The sequence below is a fragment of the Pongo pygmaeus genome, chromosome 1 (assembly GCF_028885625.2).
Source record: "Pongo pygmaeus isolate AG05252 chromosome 1, NHGRI_mPonPyg2-v2.0_pri, whole genome shotgun sequence".
Lineage (NCBI taxonomy): Eukaryota > Metazoa > Chordata > Mammalia > Primates > Hominidae > Pongo > Pongo pygmaeus.
The window spans coordinates 206,258,109-206,278,089 of NC_072373.2; the positions used below are offsets into that span (position 1 = coordinate 206,258,109).

A 19,981-nucleotide genomic window follows, 5' to 3' on the forward strand; every position below is an offset into this window, starting at 1 on the left:
AATAAATCATTTTTAACCAAAGGGGAAACCAGGGTAAAAGGTTTCTTGGGGAAGAGCTGAAAGTGCAGTGGTTATTTACAGAGTGAGCAGTGACTCACCACCTTGAACTCTGGCACTACACGGCATTAATGTTCAACAGGACTCTTGTGAAAGGAACAAACACAATATTGCACTTCTCTGTCTTATTAGCTAAATGTAAGTGATGCGTATTGAAAATACTACACACAAAAAAACTCAATTCAATGGACTGATTTAAAAATAGTTACTAACTTTATTTGTATTCGTTTTAAAAACAGAACTTGTTACAGGTAATCACGAAGCTTCCAAAAAAAAAAATTACATTCTGCTTTTGTCACCTTGATAGGACAAGGAATGTTTAAATGTCCTTAAAACACAGGGTAGTTAAAGTTGACAAATAACAAACTACTACAAACTATGGATTGTCACTTCAAGTACACTAACATGTGGAATACACGTACATAAATTACTGACCAGTTTTTTTGCAATACAAAGAGTATGCACTACAGCTTATAGTACCATAAAGGTAACATGCCCCAAAATATAACAGAAGATCACAAACACGTTCGGAGAAAATAATAACTTTGACTCTTGGGTTCAATTAAGATTGAAGTGAAATGATTGGGAAAGTTTTCTGAAACTTGAAGGGCATGCACATTATAGCAGAACCGTCAATCAACACTCACATGGGGTTGAAAAGCAGCAGGAAGAATATGGCACGGTAACAGGGGTAACCACCTTTCTCTCTCCTCAGTCCCCAATTTGAGTTAGGAAGATTGGGGACTAAACAGAAAACAATATTTAAAAACATGTATTATCTGCATAGATAGAAATCTTCCATTATGATGAGAGTGAACATTCGGTCAAAGCTATGCAGGAATGCCAAGAGTCTGCAGGACACGATTCTGTTTCAAAAGGAAATATATAGGTTTACATCCAGACAGACCACATAACGAATTTAGAGAAAGATCTTTACACTGTTATTTAAGCGGGTAGAGACACTGACTCAGCCCCAGGTTAGTTCTTGAGCTTGGCTAAAAACTCTACTTTGAACATGATGATTTTTATAATCTTTGTCAGTGAACCCAGCAGTTGTTGCTTTCAGTTGTCTTATGGATTGTACATTTGGTAATAAGAAAACAGTCTCCAAATGATTAACATTTTCCCCTGATTCACAATGAAACAATGGCATTCTGACGAAGATGATCCATACACTGAGGGGAGTTTAAAAGACAAATAAGTATTCAGCGAATTGTAGGACAAGGTTCATAAATCTTCTAAAACTTTTTAAATAGTGAGTTTCTGTAACATGGACTTACAGCTCCAGCTAGGAAGCAACTATTGCCCCATCTTTTTTTCCTTTATATTGTCACCTCAATTATAAATAATTTGTTTCTTTTAGTACAGGAAGATATAAATGCAAATGTGCAAAAAAAAAGGAAGAAGGAAAGATGGACCAAGTTCACCTGTTTGGTATGTACGAGGTCCACAGCTCTGCAGAAAGGGGAGAAACCCGGTAGACAGAGGGCCTGACGCACCATAGGATTGAGTACATTTTCCATTGCTTAATTATGTGTGAGACATTCCCTTTTAAAATAAGTCTATGGTCTGTGAAATAGTCTGTATAAAAATATGAAGCCTTGAATAGGTCAGTCATAGCAGTTCTGTCTTGAACAGAACTCAATTTTACAAGCATGGAGTGACAGTATCGTTCCACTGCAAACTCTTTTATTTCCACAACATACTAGATCTCATTCTGCTTCAGTAGCGTTACCTCTTAAGTATGACTATTAATCATTTCATTAATATGAAAATCTGGGAAAGCCCACATAAAATGCCAACATAATTGCTGGCTACCAAGATAAAATTATTGAGGCAGATTCTAACCCCAATGGTTCAATGATAACAAAACTACAAAACATGGGACATCAAATTCATTAACTAAAATTATTAAGTCACCTCTTCCATCAGATGACGAGATTTTTCTTATTCACTGTTTCCCATCAGGGAAAAAAGAATCCTCCCACCTCATGCCTTTTTTTTCTTTTTTTCTGATGCCAGGAATTAGTATTCATTGCCTCTTTAAGAGGCCAATACAAAAAAAGGTAGAAAAAGCCCTAGCCCAGGAGTTGGGATTGCCAGTTCTAGTCCCTGGGTTGCCTTGCTGGGGGTGCCTAAGTCAGTGCCATAACCTCAGTTTTTCTAATCTATGTAACATGGGGATAGAGTATATGATTTCCAAGGTCACTTTCACCTCTGTGATTGAGCCTCTAAGAAAGCCAAATCTTTTCACTTTGTAATCATGACATTTTTAAAAGATGGAGTTAATATGAATGGGAAACTTTTTTTTTTTTTGAGTCAGGGACTTGCTATTTTGCCCAGGCTGGTCTTGAACTCCTGAACTCAAGTGATCCTCTCATCTCAGCCTCTCAAATAGCTGAGACTACAGGCACACACCACTGCACCTGGCTAAAGACTATATTCTTAAAGAATGAAAGTACTGCACTTCACCTCTATCTCCTGGTATCTCTTCAATTCAAACACACCATAAATGACTACAATATTTTATTTAAGGCCAGGCGCGGTGGCTCACGCCTGTAATCCCAGCACTTTGGGAGGCCGAGGCAGGCGGATCACTAGGTCAGGAGATCGAGACCATCCTGGCTAACATGGTGAAACCCCGTCTCTACTAAAAAAAAAAAAAAATGTATATATATATATATATACAAAAAATTAGCCGGGCATGGGAGCGGGCGCCTGTAGTCCCAAGCTACTTGGGAGGCTGAGGCAGGAGAATGGCGTGAACCCGGGAGGCGGAGCTTGCAGTGAGCCGAGATCAGGCGGCTGCACTCCAGCCTGGGCGACAGAGTGAGACTCTGTCTCAAAATAGATAAATAAATAAATAAAAATAAAAAATAAAAAATATTTTATTTAAACCTTTATGTTGAACTTAAAAGTCCCTTGAAGCTTTGCTTTGGCTCTTAATTACTGGTATGTTTTTGAGTATAACATTTTGAAGAAGCAGAATGTGAAAAGACTAATTTGCTTTCCAGCTGAGTTTTAGTTCTCGAAGGCAATGGAACTGTTCTTATCCATTTCTGCCTCTTAGTACCTTAAACCTCAGAGATGCTTACTAGAACACTTTTTACATGGATTTGTCTTTGGTTTCATCAGGTGGATGTGCTACAAAAATCTAGAACCTAAGAGCCAATGCAGTGTAGGTTCTGTGACTATCCTTGTTAAGTGTTACAGTTTTCTAATCCTTCACAAATGTTTTTTTCCCAACACAAAGCACCATTATCTTTCCTCACAATTTTCAACATAGTTTGATTCCCATGAAGAGGTTATGATTTCTAAAGAAAACATGGCTACTATACTATCAGGGTTAAATCTTTTTTTTTTGAGATGGAGTTTCGCTCTTGTTGCCCAGGCTGGAGTGCAATGGTGTGATCTTGGCTCACCGCAACCTCCGTCTCCCGGGTTCAGGCAATTCTCCTGCCTCAGCCTCCCAAGTAGCTGGGATTACAGGCATGTGCCACCATGCCAGGCTAATTTTGTATTTTTTAAGTAGAGACGGGATTTCACCATGTTGGTCAGGCTGGTCTTGAACTCCTGACCTCAGGTGGATCCACCCACCTTGGCCTCCCAAAGTGCTGAGATTATGGTGTGAGCCACCACACCTGGCCTATCAGGGTTAAATCCAAGTAATAACTCAATTTCAAAAAAATTGCGGAAAAGCCTATTAAAAGAAAAAAAAACCATGAGACTTATCTCTTGTAAATTTGTTACATGACCTAGATATTAAACAGCCAAAAAAGGACAGAGATGATAGTACCTGTTAAGATCCTGGTTCATTTCACAATATGAAAAAGTTGATGGGTACTTAGTAGCTTTTTTTAAAAAAATTCATTTTATTAAATTATACTAGAAAAATGAAAATATTAATATTTTCCATTCAGAGAAGCTTAAATGACTCCTCTCTAATTTTGGTTTAAAGTTTTCTTCAATTTATTCAACGCTCTCAAAAAAAAATAGAAAAGCACTGTAATTTGCACTGCTTGACTGTAAAAAGTTTTATGTGTTAGGAATAGAATATTCTTTAATTGGCAGGCAGAGAATGAAAGCCAAGCCAAATAACAAAATCTCATGGGTTTTGATCACTTAGAAAATTACAGTGAATCAATATTACCTAAAAGGAAATTCAAAAAATTCCCAATTGTTGATAATACATGTCTCCTGACATACAGGGTCCATCTTGCTATAAAAAATGGGCACAATGCTGAGTTCAGAAGTGCAGAGTACATTTATCAGATGGTTGTCGGTTAAAATGAGAAATGATGATCTGAATTCAATACATTAAATTGCTGATAGAATTGCAAATTTCAACTGAATTTACACTGAGGCCTAGCAGTGGTAGTTGGCTACAAATGGAACAGTTTATCACCTCAGAGTATTTGAGGGCAAGGAAGATAGAGGAAAAAAAAAATTAGGGGTATGCAACACGGTTTAAGTGCTCAGAAATAAATTTTATCATAGCGAGAACGAAACCACAATGACATGTTACTAACGCTGTGCAGACGTCATGGTTGAATGTCTGCGTTTTGTTCCTTCATGGTGACAGCCGCCTTGGTTCATTAGTTCTCACGTCTGCAGCTCCTTCACATGCCCCGGAGCTTCCCAAGTGTGCCACTCAAAGGAAACAGCACAGTGAGTGGAGGCCAGCAGACCCACCCAGCCCAAAACAAAGCCTTCTCAGTTATGAGACTTTTCTACGGAAGGGACTTCAAAGTCTAAACAGACCAGAAAGAGTTAAAAAGATCCTGCTGCTTCTTAGGGAAGTTCAAATGTACATTCTGACACCTAAGTGAGAAACAATTCTGTTTTAGGAAAAGTGCCAACTGCAATCTGGGTACAAAATTTCAACAAAAAGAAAAGTAAAACTGAATTATCTCCCCCTCATTCCCTAATTCATAGAAAAATAGTAGGTGTGACTTTTGTTTCAAAGCAAGCTGAAAAATGGTTAAATGGACAATTTACAAATGGTCTTCAGAAAACCTTATCATTACCTTTTCTAGTTGAAAAGTCTATGAATGACATACATAAACGTACACATCATAGCCAAAAAAACTCAAGAACTAGTGGTTAACACGATACTGGAAAAGGTGAAGGATAAAAACTGGTGAATGAAGGTAGTTGGGTGGTCTACAGGCTAGAACACGGTCACGAATGGCAGAATGCAGTAGCCACCTGCGATCCTAATCATTCAACCTTACTGGTGATACGTCCCACTTCTAAAGTGGCCGTCCTTCCCAGGCAGCCATGTCTGGAGGGCGCCACATCAGGAATGAGGGCCTGTGCATTGCTTTGTCCCAAATTCCAGATAAGAGCAACATGTGGGTGGATCTGTGTCGTAAGACTGATTCTTAAAGTGGATTTGGCATTTCTTCCCCAAAGCTCATCAAACAAATACTTGAGAACCATGATTTCTACGAATTATTCTGTATTTCAGGTTTCCTTTCCTGCAAAAACTTTCATGTATACTGAGTAACAACCTTTGATCGATTTATTAATTAGAAGCTATTTATACCAGTAGAAAAATACCCACAAACAATTAAAATTATAAGACTATTTTTAAATTCATAAAAATGGTACTGTACTGGGTGTGACTATAGTTCCAGTTTTTGGTGTCTCATGTGATACAGAATCAGGACTTACATGGCTGGAGGGGAGGGAAGCGGTTTTCCTAATTTGTCACTATTTAAAAAGGTTAAGGGTAGCCACATCCATCTTGGGGGCTTCTCCTTTAATGTAAAGTCCCTTTTGGAATATCACTTAAAATCTGGGACAGGTCAAATCAGCTGCTACTCTACACGACCGTGTCTGCAGTACAGGCATGGTGAGAAGACCTAAACCTCAACCTGCAGAGTCTCACCTATGCTGTTCGCAGCAACGCATAGGCCGCGGGCACAGATCGCCATGGCCGGAGCCCACCAGGGCAGCCACCTCGCACCACAACCAAGGGCCTCACAGCGCGCAATTGAAGGTCTGGGGCTCACTCAACGCTGCGGTCGGAGGGTCGGGGCGCCTCGTCTGGGCAATTTTCTGTTTGGGGTTTTTTGTTTCTTCTTCCTCTTCAGTTTCACTTTCACAGACATGAACCACCACGCTGGGTGTCGACTCCGTTCCCGCGTGAAGTTCGTATTTCTCTCCTGCAGAGGCAAGCAAAATAACCACGACAAAAGCATCACTTCCAGCAAAAAGAACTCTTTTGTCTCTTGCAACTTTTTGTTCCACTCCTATTTTAATGGGTGATTCTTGTTTTTTAAATCTTTAAATCCTATGTCAGAGTATTTTATCTTGTTTTGGTGTTAAAGATTTGATACTTTAAGGCTCGTATAAAATGTTTCAGTACTGAGGTCTTGGGAGTTAAAATGCAAATGCTAATTATTGTTTTATGAATAATATGAGTGAATCTGTTTAATTAATTAAGTTATTTATTTGAGATGGAGTCTCACTCTGTCGGCCAGGCTGGAGTGCAGTGGCGTGATCTCGGCTCACTGCAACCTCCGTCTTCCGGGTTCAAGCGATTCTCCTGCCTTAGCCTCCCGAGTAGTTGGGACTACAGGCATGTGCCACCACGCCCAGCTAATTTTTGTATTTTTAGTCGAGATGGGGTCTTTTTTTTTCTTTGAGATGGAGTCTTGCTCTGTCGCCCAGGCTGGAGTGCAGCCGCCTGATCTCGGCTCACTGCAAGCTCCGCCTCCCGGGTTCACGCCATTCTCCTGCCTCAGCCTCCCAAGTAGCTGGGACTACAGGCGTCCGCTACCACGCCTGGCTAATTTTTTTTCGTATTTTTAGTAGAGATGGGGTTTTATCATGTTGGCCAGGTTGGTCTCGAACTCCTGACCCCAGGTGATCTGCCTGTTTTGGCCTCCCAAAGTGCTGGGATTACAGGTGTGAGCCACCGCACCCAGCCAAGTGATTCTGTTTTAACTTCATAATGGTTTCAGTTTGGGAGATACTTGTAAGGATCCAGGCAGCACAGGCAATCCCTTGATTATAGGACCTTGGATATCTAAGATACAGCTCTAACGTCTAAAAACAGCACTGAGTCACTTCTTCCTCAAAATGCCTCTTTTATTCCTCTACAAGAGACATAACTCTGTCCTGGGTGGACAACTGTCTGAACCAGCATCACATCGGTTTCTTATATGATTTTAAAAGGAAGAGAGGTAGAGAAAGTAAACAGAAGGAAAAAGGAAATGAAAAAGAAATGACAAAAATATTGATGGAGTGAGATGATGTCACCACCAATTCCTTGTAATATATTCAAAGTAGTTGTTTGTCTGATACTTGGTGGGGCTGGGGAGAGAAGGCACCTAATATTCACTAACTGCCTATCAAGTACTAGCAAAATTTGTAGTAGTAAAAATTACAGTTACATTTATTGAGTATTATCTATACATCATTTAATACTTGATTTTTTATTTTTACTTTTTTGGAGACAGAGTCTTGCTTCATTGCCCAGGCTGGAGTACAGTGGTACGATCTCGGCTCATTGCATCCTCCGCCTCTTGGGTTCAAGCAATTCTCCTGCCTCAGCCTCCCAAGTAGCTGGGACCATAGGCGTACGCCACCATGCCTAGCTAATTTTTTGTATTTTAGTAGAGACAGGGTTTCACCATGTTGGCCAGGTTGGTCTCAAACTCCTGACCTCAAGCAATCCACTCACCCTAGCCTCCCAAAGTACTAGGATTACAGGTGTGGGCCACCACACCTGGCCCTCATTTTGTACTTATAACCACACTGAATGGTACATATGATTCTCCCTGCTTTATAGATGGAAAAGCAGAAGCTCAGAAAATGGAGGCTAAGTAACTTGCTCAAGATCACAGAGCAAGCAGATGCCACAGCTGGAATTTGAACCCAGTTGTGTTTGACTTTATTCTCTGCTCTAATCATACTGCCACAATGCACATTGCTGAATACGATCTTCAATACAAAAGTTTCTTGGGGAAGAAAAGAGGAAAAATAGAAGTTTATTACCTGGTCCCAATTTGGAAACAGCACAGAGTAAATCATAATTTATAACAGGCATCGCATCTTCGCTCTGCTTCCACCCCACTGGGGGAGAGGCTGGAGGGGAGATGAGGAACTGCTTGACAGGCTGGGGTGGCAGGAGATAGGACTTGTCCCGCACTTCGCCAGACATCTGCACCTGCAGGGAGCGAGATGCTCAAAGCCAGTTTGCAAACTGGGCTATGTTTTCTTCATTTTCACCTTTATGTTGACTGTTCCATCTTTTTGTAGAAAATTAAACATTTCTTTTTTTTTTGAGACGGAGTCTCACTTTGTCACCCAGGCTGGAGTGCGGTGGTGCAATCTCGGCTCGCTGCAAACTCCGCCTCCCGGGTTCACACCATTCTCCTGCCTCAGCCTCCCAAGTAGCTGGGACTACAGGTGCATGACACAACGCCCGGCTAATTTTGTTTTTATATTTTTAGTAGAGACGGGGTTGCACTGTGTTAGCCAGGATGGTCTCGATCTCCTGACTTCATGATCTGCCCGCCTCGGCCTCCCAAAGTGCTGGGATTACAGATGTGAGCCACCGCGCCTGGCCTATTTCTTGTAAACAGTCTATAATCTCCAAGAGGGTGGGACTGGGTCTGTTTGGCTCACCACTGGCCACTCAGTGTACAGCACATGGCCACACATAGTAGGTGCTTCAGGAATATTAACTGAATAAAAAATAAATGGATGGGCCAGGTGTGGTGGCTCACACCTGTAATCCCAGCACTTTGGGAGGCCGAGGAGGGTGGATCACCTGAGGTCAGGAGTTCGAGATCAGCCTGGCCAACATGGTGAAACTCTATCTCTACTGAAAATACAAAAATTAGCCAGGTGTGGTGGCACATGCCTGTAGTCCCAGCTACTTGGGAGGCTGAGGCAGGAGAATCACTTGAACCTGGGAGGCGGAGGTTGTGGTGAGCTGAGATTGCATCAGTGCACTCCAGCCTGGGTGACAGAGTGAGACTCTATCTCAAAAAATAAAAAAATAAAAATAAAAATAATAAATAAATAAATAAATAAATGGATGAACAGAGGAACGACAGTAACTACTAAATTCCAATCTTAGAAGACATTAGGTTATATGGACTTATTTATACTCCATCTCAAGAGACTGTACCAAGAAACATCAAGACATCTCTTTCATTTAGGTTTTTACTTGGAAGGCAAGACAACAAACCTTTTTTTTTTTTTAATTTGAAAGGTAGACTAAAAAAATGCTTTTTTGAAAATAAAACAGTGCACTTAATACACAAGTAATCTCCTGATTTTGCTCATTCTTCTCAGAAGAAATTGGTTTCTCAGAGAGTCACACCAATGCAGGATTAGAATATACTAAGCATAGCCAATTCTTGGTACCCTACAGGGTCCTCTGCAATTTCAAAGTCGAAGACAGTCTTTTTGTACAGTTCTGTGACCTCCCTGGTTCCTCATATGAATTATGGAAATGATTTAAGAGACCATTTTCTCAGTTTTCCCAAGGATTTCATGTCTTATTTCATGTATACCATTCTAGATGCACAGGAGAGAAGTTAGTTCCCTAACACTAGGGTGTCAGGGCGTAACCCACACAGAGTCCCAGTTGAGCAAAGCTGCCAGAAAAATCAACTGCTTCAACTACTAGTCTCAGCAAAACAAAGGAGGTAAATGTGCTTAATAAATACATGAAATTATGTATCTATAAAACGAAGGGAAAATAGTTTTGTATTATTTGCTGATTGAGATGGTTCATTCTACACACCTCTGCTATAATAATATAGAAAATGGTGAAATAAAAATATTTTTGGATGGAGAAAAACAAATTTAGAGAACAGTGTTCTTTGCACTGTGAAGTACCTGTGCAAAATACAGCTTTAGCTTCTGCCCATTGAAGTCTGTTTCGTGGAGTTCTATTCGCGCTCTTGCTGCTGCTTCAGGTTTGCTGAAATTTATTCTGACTCTTCTAAAGCTTTTAAACAGCTGAAAAGTAACTTGGTCATCATAGATGGTGAAGAGTGCTTCAAATCTTTCCTACAATTAAGGAGCAGCAAGGCAAAGGGAATGGGAGGAAAAAAAAAAAAGAAAAACCTTTAACAGAAGGGGAAATTTAAATCATGAAACCTAACTAAGAACTCATTATAAGTTAACCTTTTCTCCAAAAAAAGTATACTTTTCTTGCACATATACAAGAACAGGTATCCTGTAATTTGGCAATTACACTTACTTTATGTATTTTTTTGAGATGGAGTCTCATTCTGTCATCCAGGCTGGAGTGCAATGGCGTGATTTCAGCTCACTGCAACCTCCACCTCTCGGATTCAAGTGATTTTCCTGCCTCAGCCTTCAAAGTAGCTGGATTATAGGGGCCGGCCACCATGCCTGGCTAATTTTGACATTTTTAGTAGAGATGGGTTTTTACCATGTTGGCTAGGCTGGTCTTGAACTCCTGACCTCAAGTGATCTGTCCACCTGGGCCTCCCAAAGTGCTGGGATTACAGGTGTGAGCCACCACGCTGGGTCGTGCACTTATTTTAAATGTAATTAACTTTATTAAATATTGTCCACATTCAAAGGTTATAAAATGAATGCAAGATATAAGAGAATGATACAAACATGCCCAATTCTAGAACACTGCTATTGTTCTGATGTCCTCGGTACGACAAGGTTGGTTTTTCCCTCTGTCACATTCCTTTCCTCCTTCAAAGTTGTCATTTCTGGAATTTTATCATTCCCTTGTTCTTCTTTATAGTTGACAACATCTATTTGTATCTCTAAAAATGTTATCATGTTATATGTATTCTTCCACAGCTTGCTTTTTTTGCTTAGATCTTGCTCCTGAGGTTCTCCCTTGCTGCTGTGTGCGACTGACTTTTTTTTTTTTTTTGGAGATAGAGTCTCACTCTGTTGCCCAGAATGAGGTGCAGTAGTACAATCTTGGCTCACTGCAGCCTCGACCTCTAGGGTTCAGGCAATCCTCCTGCCTTGGCCTCTTGGGTAGCTGGGACTATAGGCACCTGCCACCACATCCAGCTAATTTTTTGTATTTTTAGTAGAGACGGGGTTTTGCCACATTGCCCAAGCTGGTCTCAAACTCCTTGGGCTCAAGTGATCTACCCCCCTTGACCTCCCAAAGTGCTGGGATTATAGGTATGAGCCACTACACCCAGCAAGACATCCATTTCTAAGTACTATTTCAGCTGTTCTCCACCAGTTTGTTTAATTTTGTATTTTTTTTTGTGATGGGGTCTTGCTATATTGCCTAAGTTGGGCTCAAGTGATCCTCCTGCCTCAGCCTCCCAAGTAGCTGGGAGTACAGGCACGTGCTACCACACCCAGCACCTGAACAGTTTTGATATGTTTTATTATTTATTTTTTAAAATAGAAGGCAGGGCACAGTGGCTCACGTCTGTAATACCAGCACTTTGGGAAGCTGAGGTGGGCGGATCACTTGAGGTCAGGAGTTCAAGACCAGCATGGCCAACATGGTAAAACCCTGTCTCTACTAAAAATATAAAAATTAGCCGGGCATGGTGGTGGGCGCCTGTAATCCCAGCTACTCAGGAGGCTGAGGCAGGAGAATCGCTTGAACCTGGGAAGTGGAGGTTGCAGTGAGCCAAGATCGTGCCACTGCACTCCAGCCTGGGTGACAGAATGAGACTCTGTCCTTAAAAAAAAAAAAAGAGACAGAATCCCTCTGTCACCCAGGCTGGAGGGCAGTGGTGTGATCAGAGCTCACTGCAGCCTCGAACTCCTGGGCTCAAGCCACCCGCCCCTACTTCAGCCTCCTGAGTAGCAGGCACCACCATGACTGGCTTTTTTTCTTTTTCTTTTTTTTTTTTTTTTAAATGAGATGAGGTCTCGCTATGTTGCCCAGGCTGGTCTCAAACTCCTGAGCTCAAGCAGTCTTCCTTGCTCTCCCAAAGTGCTGGGATTACAGGCATGAGCCACCATGCCTGGCCACACCTGGCTAATTTTATTTTATTTTTGTACAGACAGAGTCTCAATGTCTTGCCCAGGCTGGTCTGGAGCTCCTGGGCTCAAGCATCCTTCTGCCTGAGCCTCCCAAAGTGCTGGGATTAAAGACGTGAGCAACTGCGCCAGTTGATTCTAAATACTCTCTATTTTCCCTTATGATCACTCCCTGTCTCATGAATTATTTAGATGTATGTTTCTCAAATTGCAAATAGATGGGAGTTTTTTATCTTTTTAATGTCTAACTCATTTTCACTCTGATTGGAGTAGGCGATCCATAGTGATAGTAATCCTTTGACAGTTTGAGATTTGCTTTTGGTTCAGTGTCATCAAATTTCATAAATCTACATGTGCTTGAAAAGAGTGTGTTTGTGCAGCTGTTTGGTACAGTATTATAAACATGTTCAGTATAGCCAGCTCCTGTGCTTTACAAGTTCTATATCCTGATTTTTGGGGGGTCTGTTTTATCCATTATCAGGAAAGATCTATTAGATTCTCCCACTATTAGGTGGATGTGTTATTTTTCTGTATAATTTGGTCACTTTCGCTTCCTACATTTTAAGGCTAAGTTATCATGTGCGTACAAGCTTATAATTTTTTTCTCTTCCTGGTGAATGAACTTTTAATCATTAGGTAGTGACTCTCTTCATCTCCCAGATAAAGGAATGCCCTTTGTCTTAAAGTCTATTTTGTCTGGCATTAATATAGCTGGTGTAGCTTTCTTTTGATTATGTATCACATGGAAATCAATTTTCAGCCTTTACTTCTAACTTTTCTGTATCCTTATGTTTTAGATATGCCTCATAAAAAGAATACATGTGTGTATAATACATGTGTGTATAATGCATGTGTGCGCCTGTATGTAAATAAACACAGTTTGACACTCACTGTCTTTTCACTGGAGGAACTAGTCCATTGTTGATTACTGATATTTTGGGATGTCTACTATCTTATTTTATCTGTTTGTCTCAGATTTTCTGTGTTTATTTTCTTTTTCTTTTTTTTTTTTTTGCTTTTTTCCCAACTATTTTTTCTCTTTCTCTATTTTCCTCCTCTGAATGAAATTCCCATGAAAGATGCTAATGTACGTTTGGCAACTTCTTTAAAGATGCCTAACTCCCTATAGCCACAGTTTCTCTTTCACAAAGGCAAAACAATCAAACCTTTTTCTCAACATTCATACTGGGATTATGTAATTCCACAAAAATTGCATTTTGGGGTGAAAAGCATTGGAAGAATATCTGAGCACAAATTATTTTATATAATTTGCAACACGTGTATATCTCCTGAGTATTTTGAGATGGACCAGAGAAAAAGAAAGAGAGCAATATTTGAGTCGTTCATGAGGCTGAGAAAAAAAAAATTGTTATTTTCCCATTTATTAATGAATTGGGATAATGAAAAGCCTAATTTCAATCACTAGAAGAAAAGCAACATTAAATTTTCTTTACAGAAAACATATTTAGGCAATGGTTTAATAAATGAAATGCAATAAAACGGATCTAAGAAACTTCTCAATACCTTTAGAAATATTCCTTAGGTTTGGCAATGGTAACACAATAAAAGGAACTTATAAATTAGCTTTGTTCTTGCTTGGCCTATGTAAAGATCTTTCAATGATCTGTTGTTCCTGCACTGCAAATTATACACTCCCTCATTTATTAACTTCTCTCAATTTGAACATTTACCTGCCACTTTGCAACATTTCTCCAACTAGATAAAATATAAAATAATTTGTGCTCCAATATTTATTCTTCCAGTGTTCAAATATCCTTCATTATTGAGGAAACATCATTTATCCTAAAAACTATGTATTTTTTGTCAATTCATTTAAAAAAATATATTATGTCAGACCTTCTACTCAGTCTGGCTTTTCAGTGGACTGCAAGCTGCTTCCAGCAGGGGGCAGTTTTAAAACCAATCCTATTCTTATTTACTATAGTGTTTCCATATATTAAAGTAATACAGAAAGCCATGCACGGTGGCTCACGCCTGTATTCCCAACACTTTGGGAGGCTGAGGCAGGCGGATCAACTTGAGGCCAGGAGTTTGAGACTAGCCTGGCCAATGCAGTGAAACCCCATCTCTACTAAAAATACAAAATTACACACCTGTAACCCTAGTTACTCTGGAGGCTGAGATATCTGAATTGCTTGAGCCTGGGAGGCAGAGGTTGCATTGAGCCAAAATTTTGCCACTGCACTCCATCCTGAGTAACAGAGCAAGACTGTCTCAAAAAAAAAAGTAATATATATAAATAACAAAATATTATATAGATATAGTAAGGATTTTAAAGTAGCATATCAGTTCTTAAAAGGGAAGGTGAATATGTAAGTATATTAAATGCTGATAATTATTATTACTTCTGGATACATTTCAAAGTTTCTTTAGCATCCATTTCAAAGGTGGCTAGCTTTGTCGCTTTTAAAGAGAATTAGAATTGAGATTTTGCAAAATCACATCCCATCTGGTTCTCGGTATTAGCTTATTTTAAATGTATTTTAAACTTTAAGAAAATATTAAAATTCCTATGTGAGATAGTTAAGAAATACTAACACTGAACACAATGGAAATTAAGGAAGAACTAATTAAGAAAGAATAGCTTATAAAATATTAGTACTTTGTAATTCTGTACATTAAACATTTTCCTTGCCCAAGGGAAAAGGCCCATGTATTATCCCTAGCCCCCCACAACAATGAATTTTTCCTAGTACCAATGCATCATATGACAGAAGCTATCTTGCAAACAGCTACTTGATAATCATATCCTCCTTCCCATTTCCCTTCAAGATAATGTTTTTTTTTTCAAATTCCAGAAATACACTGTAACTGAATGTAACATGCAGATGACAGCAATGGGTCATACGGCTCTCTCTCTGTCTCTCTTCCGAAATCCAATACCTGTGATAGGATTAAGAATTATAACAAAATGGCCAGGCACAGAGGCTCATTCATCCCAACACTCTGGGATGCCAGGAACTTGAGACCAGCCTGGACAACAATGCAAGACCCCATCTCTACAAACAATTAAATAATTAGCCAGGCATGGTGGCATACGCTTGTAGTCTTATCTACTAGGTTGGCTAAGGTGGGAAGATTGCTTGAACCCAGGAGTTCCAGGCTGCAGTGAGCCACAATCTCACCACTGTACTCCAGCCTGGGCAACAGAATGAGACCCTGTCTCTCTCTCTTAAAAAAAAGAATTACACAAAAATGAAGCCATGCAAGAACTGATTAGCAAGCTTTTACTGAGTTTTGTGTTCTCTCTCCTCCACACCCATTTTCCCCTTGAAGTAGCATAAATATGGTTATGAAATACGTGAATTCTAGCTGTGAGGTGCTTTAGAAGCATGAAGAATTAACCTGGAGGCAAAACCATCCGTTTCCTATTTGAGAAAAATGGTTACGAGCCCTCAGCTGGCAGCTTTGCCCTTCTGTGAGTCCACAGACATCCCCATGTAGATTCCTAAGGCTGCCCCTGATAACCTGGCATTAGCACGAAAGGGATTTAGAAGATTGCAGACGACAGGGGAAGGACATAATCTATGAAAATGGACTGAAAATGACTTGTGATAAACAGGAAGGATCTGCAGCTGTTCACTGAAAAACCAAATGACTGTTTTTCTCCTTAGAATTATTTCAGAAATAGCTCACTTTTATAAATTTCTGAATTCTCTAATGATATAAAATTAACATCATCCTGTTGGGTGATGGCTGCATATTTATCTGAGAAAAGATAATGGGGATTCCATTAAAATAAAAATCATCATTAACCACTTAACTTTTTCTGTAGTCACTTAGTATCCCCCTCTGGCAGCACAACATCTACAGGCATAACACAAATAATGCAGCCTAAAAACCAATGCCTGATGCTTTTTCCTATGATGTAAGTAGGTTTTCCACAAAATACAGACCAGAAGCTGCCTTCATATGCTAAGATCACCTGTGCAGTTAGTCAGTCATCAAAACGACAGCACATACCTTGTACCTAAAATAGCTAAGAACAACGTGTAACCAACAACCTTCTTGGGAACTTAAGAAAGAGTGCTTGACAGCTGGATAACAGGCATCAGTAAAGGAGAAAAGTGGAAAACGCCATACAGGAAGGTCAGTTTCAAGGAGCAACAGATGAGGATGGCAGCCAAGTGTGTATGTCCTGACCTTTCTGGATCCACCACGGCTCCACTCGGTTGCCCTATCCCAACTCGGAGAAGGCAAGGTTTAGCTGTTTCACTGAAGAACAAACTGGGAACATGATTTTTCCACACCCCTTTGCTTTGGACTGAAAAAAAATGAGAAGCCCACCACTTCTATTAAACATTAAAGAGTGGGAGGAAGGGAGGCTGAGGCACGAGAATTGCTTGAACCTGGGAGGCAGAGGTTGCAGAGAGCCGTGATTATGCCACTGCACTCCAGCCTGGGCGACAGAGCGAGACCCTGTCTCAAAAAAAAAACAAAAGGAAACAAAACAAACAGAGTAGGAGGACCGATTTTACTCTTGAGAAGGAATGGCTTGATCCATTCAGCAGTGAAATTATCTTTGGCATCCTAAGGCAAGAGATTTATATTCTATGTCTTTCTGTAAATCTGATCTAGAAAATTCCATTTCTCCAGTGTCCAGAGCCTGCAGGTCCACTAATATCAAAGGCAAGGCCTCCATTTCTGCCTGGGGGTAGGCAAAGTGCTTTTGGTTCTTCTCAATCACCACTGACTAAAACAGCCAGAGAGATGGACTTTACTGAATAGAAAAAAGTGCACATACAGCTAGGCATGGTGAATTTAAAAACTTTACTTTGATAATCTCAGTACTTGTAAAATTCTGGGACCTACAGTCAAAAGTGCTAGAGGGGAGCAGAATATATGAAAAATGCAAAAACCTTTGATAACCTTTATTATTTATGTTGCCATCATCATCTTTCCAGATCAGAAAGAAACCTGTAACTGAATTAGAATTCAAGAAAATATGGAATGCTAGCTATTCAAGATGGGTTTTTATGTTTTAATGGCTACCGTATTTATAAACACATACTCTGACTTATTGGAACTCCTTATTTTTTATCTTTTTTTCTCGGTCTCTCAGGCTGGAGTGAAGTGGCACGATCTTGGGTCACTGCAACCTCTGCCTCCCAGGTTCAGGCGATTCTCCTGCCTCAGCCTCCCGAGTAGCTGGGATTACAGGCGTGCCCCACTATGCCCAACTAACTTTTGTATTTTTAGTACAGATGGGGTGTTGCCATGTTGGCCAGACTGGTCTCGAACTCCTGACCTCAGGGTGATCCACCCACCTCGGCCTCCCAAAGTGCTGGGATTACAGGCCTGTGCCACCACGCCTGGCCAATATATAAAATTTTAAATGATGTAAAATACTATTTATTTCATTAGTGTTTTAGCATACTGTTTAGCATATAATTTTCAGCATACAGATCATACACATATTTTGTTAATGTATACTTAAGCTACAAATATCGTTGAAGATAATTGAAGACGCTTATCTCAAAATATATTACATTATTTCATGGCCGGGCATGGTGGCTTGCTTGAACCCAGGAAGGGGAGGTTGCCGTGAGCTGAGATCGAACCACTGCACTTCAGCCTGGGAAACAGAGTGAGACTCCGTCTAAACAAAGAAAAAGAAAAATACATATATATACACATATATATGTGTATATATATGTGTGTGTGTATATATTTGAAATAATATAGATTTGATATACCTTTATATATATGTGTGTGTATATATATTTGTATAAATATATGTGTATATATATTTAGGGATTTTGAAATATCTATAGATATCTCAATTTCCAAATGTATACTGTTACAAAGACAGCTGATTTTGTACATTGACCCCATATTCTGCAATCTTCCTAAACTCACTTATTCGTTCTAACAGCTTTTATGTAGATTCCTTTCTAAAGAGACAATCATGTCGACTTCAAATACAGGTAATTTAAAATCCCAGCAGTTTGGGAGGCCGATGCGGGTAGATCACCTGAGGTCAGGAGTTCGAGGCCAGGAACATGGTGAATCCCTGTCTCCACTAAAAATACAAAAAATTAGCCGGGTGCAGTGGCAGGTGCCTGTAATTCCAGCTACTTGGGAGGCTGAGGTAGGAGAACCGTTTGAACCTGGGAGGTAAAGGCTGCAGTGAGCTGAGATCGTGCCATTACACTCCAGCCTGGGCAACAGAGACTCCGTCTCAAAAAAAAAAAAAGTGTGTGTACATACACACAGAATATCAGGCTAAATCAGAAGAAATGTTGATATTTGACCACTTTTGACCAACAAATATAGCAATTTCATATGGTTCAACCTATTAAAGTTTACAGATTTCATGGAAAATGAGAAACCTGAGTTCAGGATGATGGTTATCTCTGGGAGGAGACACAGGGGATTCAACTGTATTAGTAAAATTTTATTTGCTAAATTGGGTGGGCACGTGGGTGTTTTTAATATTAGTCTTTATCCTTTTTGCATAACCTAAAAATTGCCTTTTTTATTTTGAGAGTCTGGGACAGTACCTTACATAAGAGGAATAACCATAACCAAACTTGGAAGCATTACCTGTGCCTAACCTGGGCTCCTCGGAAAAGCAGAGGCAAGGCAAAGGCACACACGCTGAGTGTTTGTTTTGGGAAATGACCCCATGAGACAAGAGTGGAGGCCTGGGAACAGTGGCACCAGGAAGGAGGGCAAGCCCATTCTCTGTCCCTCCAGGTCACGTTTTCAAGCTGGTCACCTCTGTGGGCAACTGGGGCTTGATCTGCTGGGGAGTCAGTAAGAACCCGCCTGAGAACTGTTGGCTTCAGTGTCAGAACACAGAGGAGCTTATTCACTGGCTTGTTTTCCACTGGTTGAGGGCTACCCTATGGGACTTTAACTCCTTCATGCTTCCAAGTCTGTGCATGCATCAATACGGCTGAGCATCCTTGTTCAGGCAGCACAGAAATGCTGGGATGGAAAGACAGGGCAGCTCAGGCCAGGTGTGAGGTCACACCTGCACACAGCTGGCTGCTCCAGCAACGACTAGGTGAAAAGAGGATTAAAGTGGAGCCAAACAGGTGTCCAATACATACATATCACACACACATATGTGTGTGTATAAATATATGTAATGTGTATATTTAAAAACATACATATTACCAAGAACACTAAACACAAGAAAAATAAGCTTTTTTTGCATTATTTTTATTATGGTCAAATATACAAAACACAAAATTTATCATTTAACCATTTTGAAATGTACAAGTCAGTGGTATTAAGTACAGTCTGTGTGATCATCACCACTATCTGTCTCCTGAACTTTTCCATCATCCCATACAAGCTCTCAATACATTAACTGTAAATTTTTTCCCCACCCCCCAGCAACCAATATTCTATTTTCTTTTTTTTTTTTTTATTTTTTTGTTTGTTTGTTTTTGAGACAGAATCTCACTTTGTCACCCAGGCTGGAGTGCAATGGCACGATCTCAGCTCACTGCAACCTCCACCTCCCAGGTTCAAGCGATTCTCCTGCCTCAGCCTCCCGAGTAGCTGGGACTATAGGCGTATACCACCACGCCCAGCTAATTTTTGTATTTTTAGTAGAGATGGGGTTTCATCATGTTGGCCAGGCTGGTCTCGAACTCCTGACCTCAGGTGATCTACCTGCCTTGTATTCCCAAAGTGCTGGGATTACAGGCATGAGCCACTTTGCTCAGCCTAAATGGTACTTCTAAAAGCATGCTATTATGAGCTGTGCCATAGAGGGTAGCACAGTTCCAGCACATAGAGGAGTCTTCTCTCTGAAGATGCTACTGCATCTTCTAAGAGTTTTATAGTTTTAATTCTAATGTTTAAGTCTTTGGTTTTTTGTTTTGTTTTGTTTTAGGAGATGGGGTCTCACTATATTTCCAGGCTGGCCTCGAACTCCTGCGCTCAAGCAATTTTCCCACCTCAGCCTCCT

The 19,981-nt window shown here is 40.3% G+C and overlaps 1 protein-coding gene across 3 annotated transcripts in view; it reads right to left on the reverse strand.

Moving 5' to 3' along the window:
• Window positions 1-247: 247 nt before the first annotated feature.
• RCAN3 (RCAN family member 3) overlaps window positions 248-19,981 on the reverse strand; it is a 34,883-nt gene continuing 15,149 nt past the window's right edge. For all 3 annotated transcript variants that reach the window (XM_054500237.1, XM_054500231.2, XM_054500225.2), the window contains exons 3-5: window positions 9,922-10,095; window positions 8,065-8,236; window positions 248-6,227 (exon numbers count right to left, since the gene is read on the reverse strand). In XM_054500237.1, coding sequence (XP_054356212.1) covers window positions 6,043-6,227; window positions 8,065-8,236; window positions 9,922-10,095 — 531 coding nt within the window. In that variant the 3' untranslated portion in view covers window positions 248-6,042. The remainder of the gene's footprint in view (window positions 6,228-8,064; window positions 8,237-9,921; window positions 10,096-19,981) is intronic.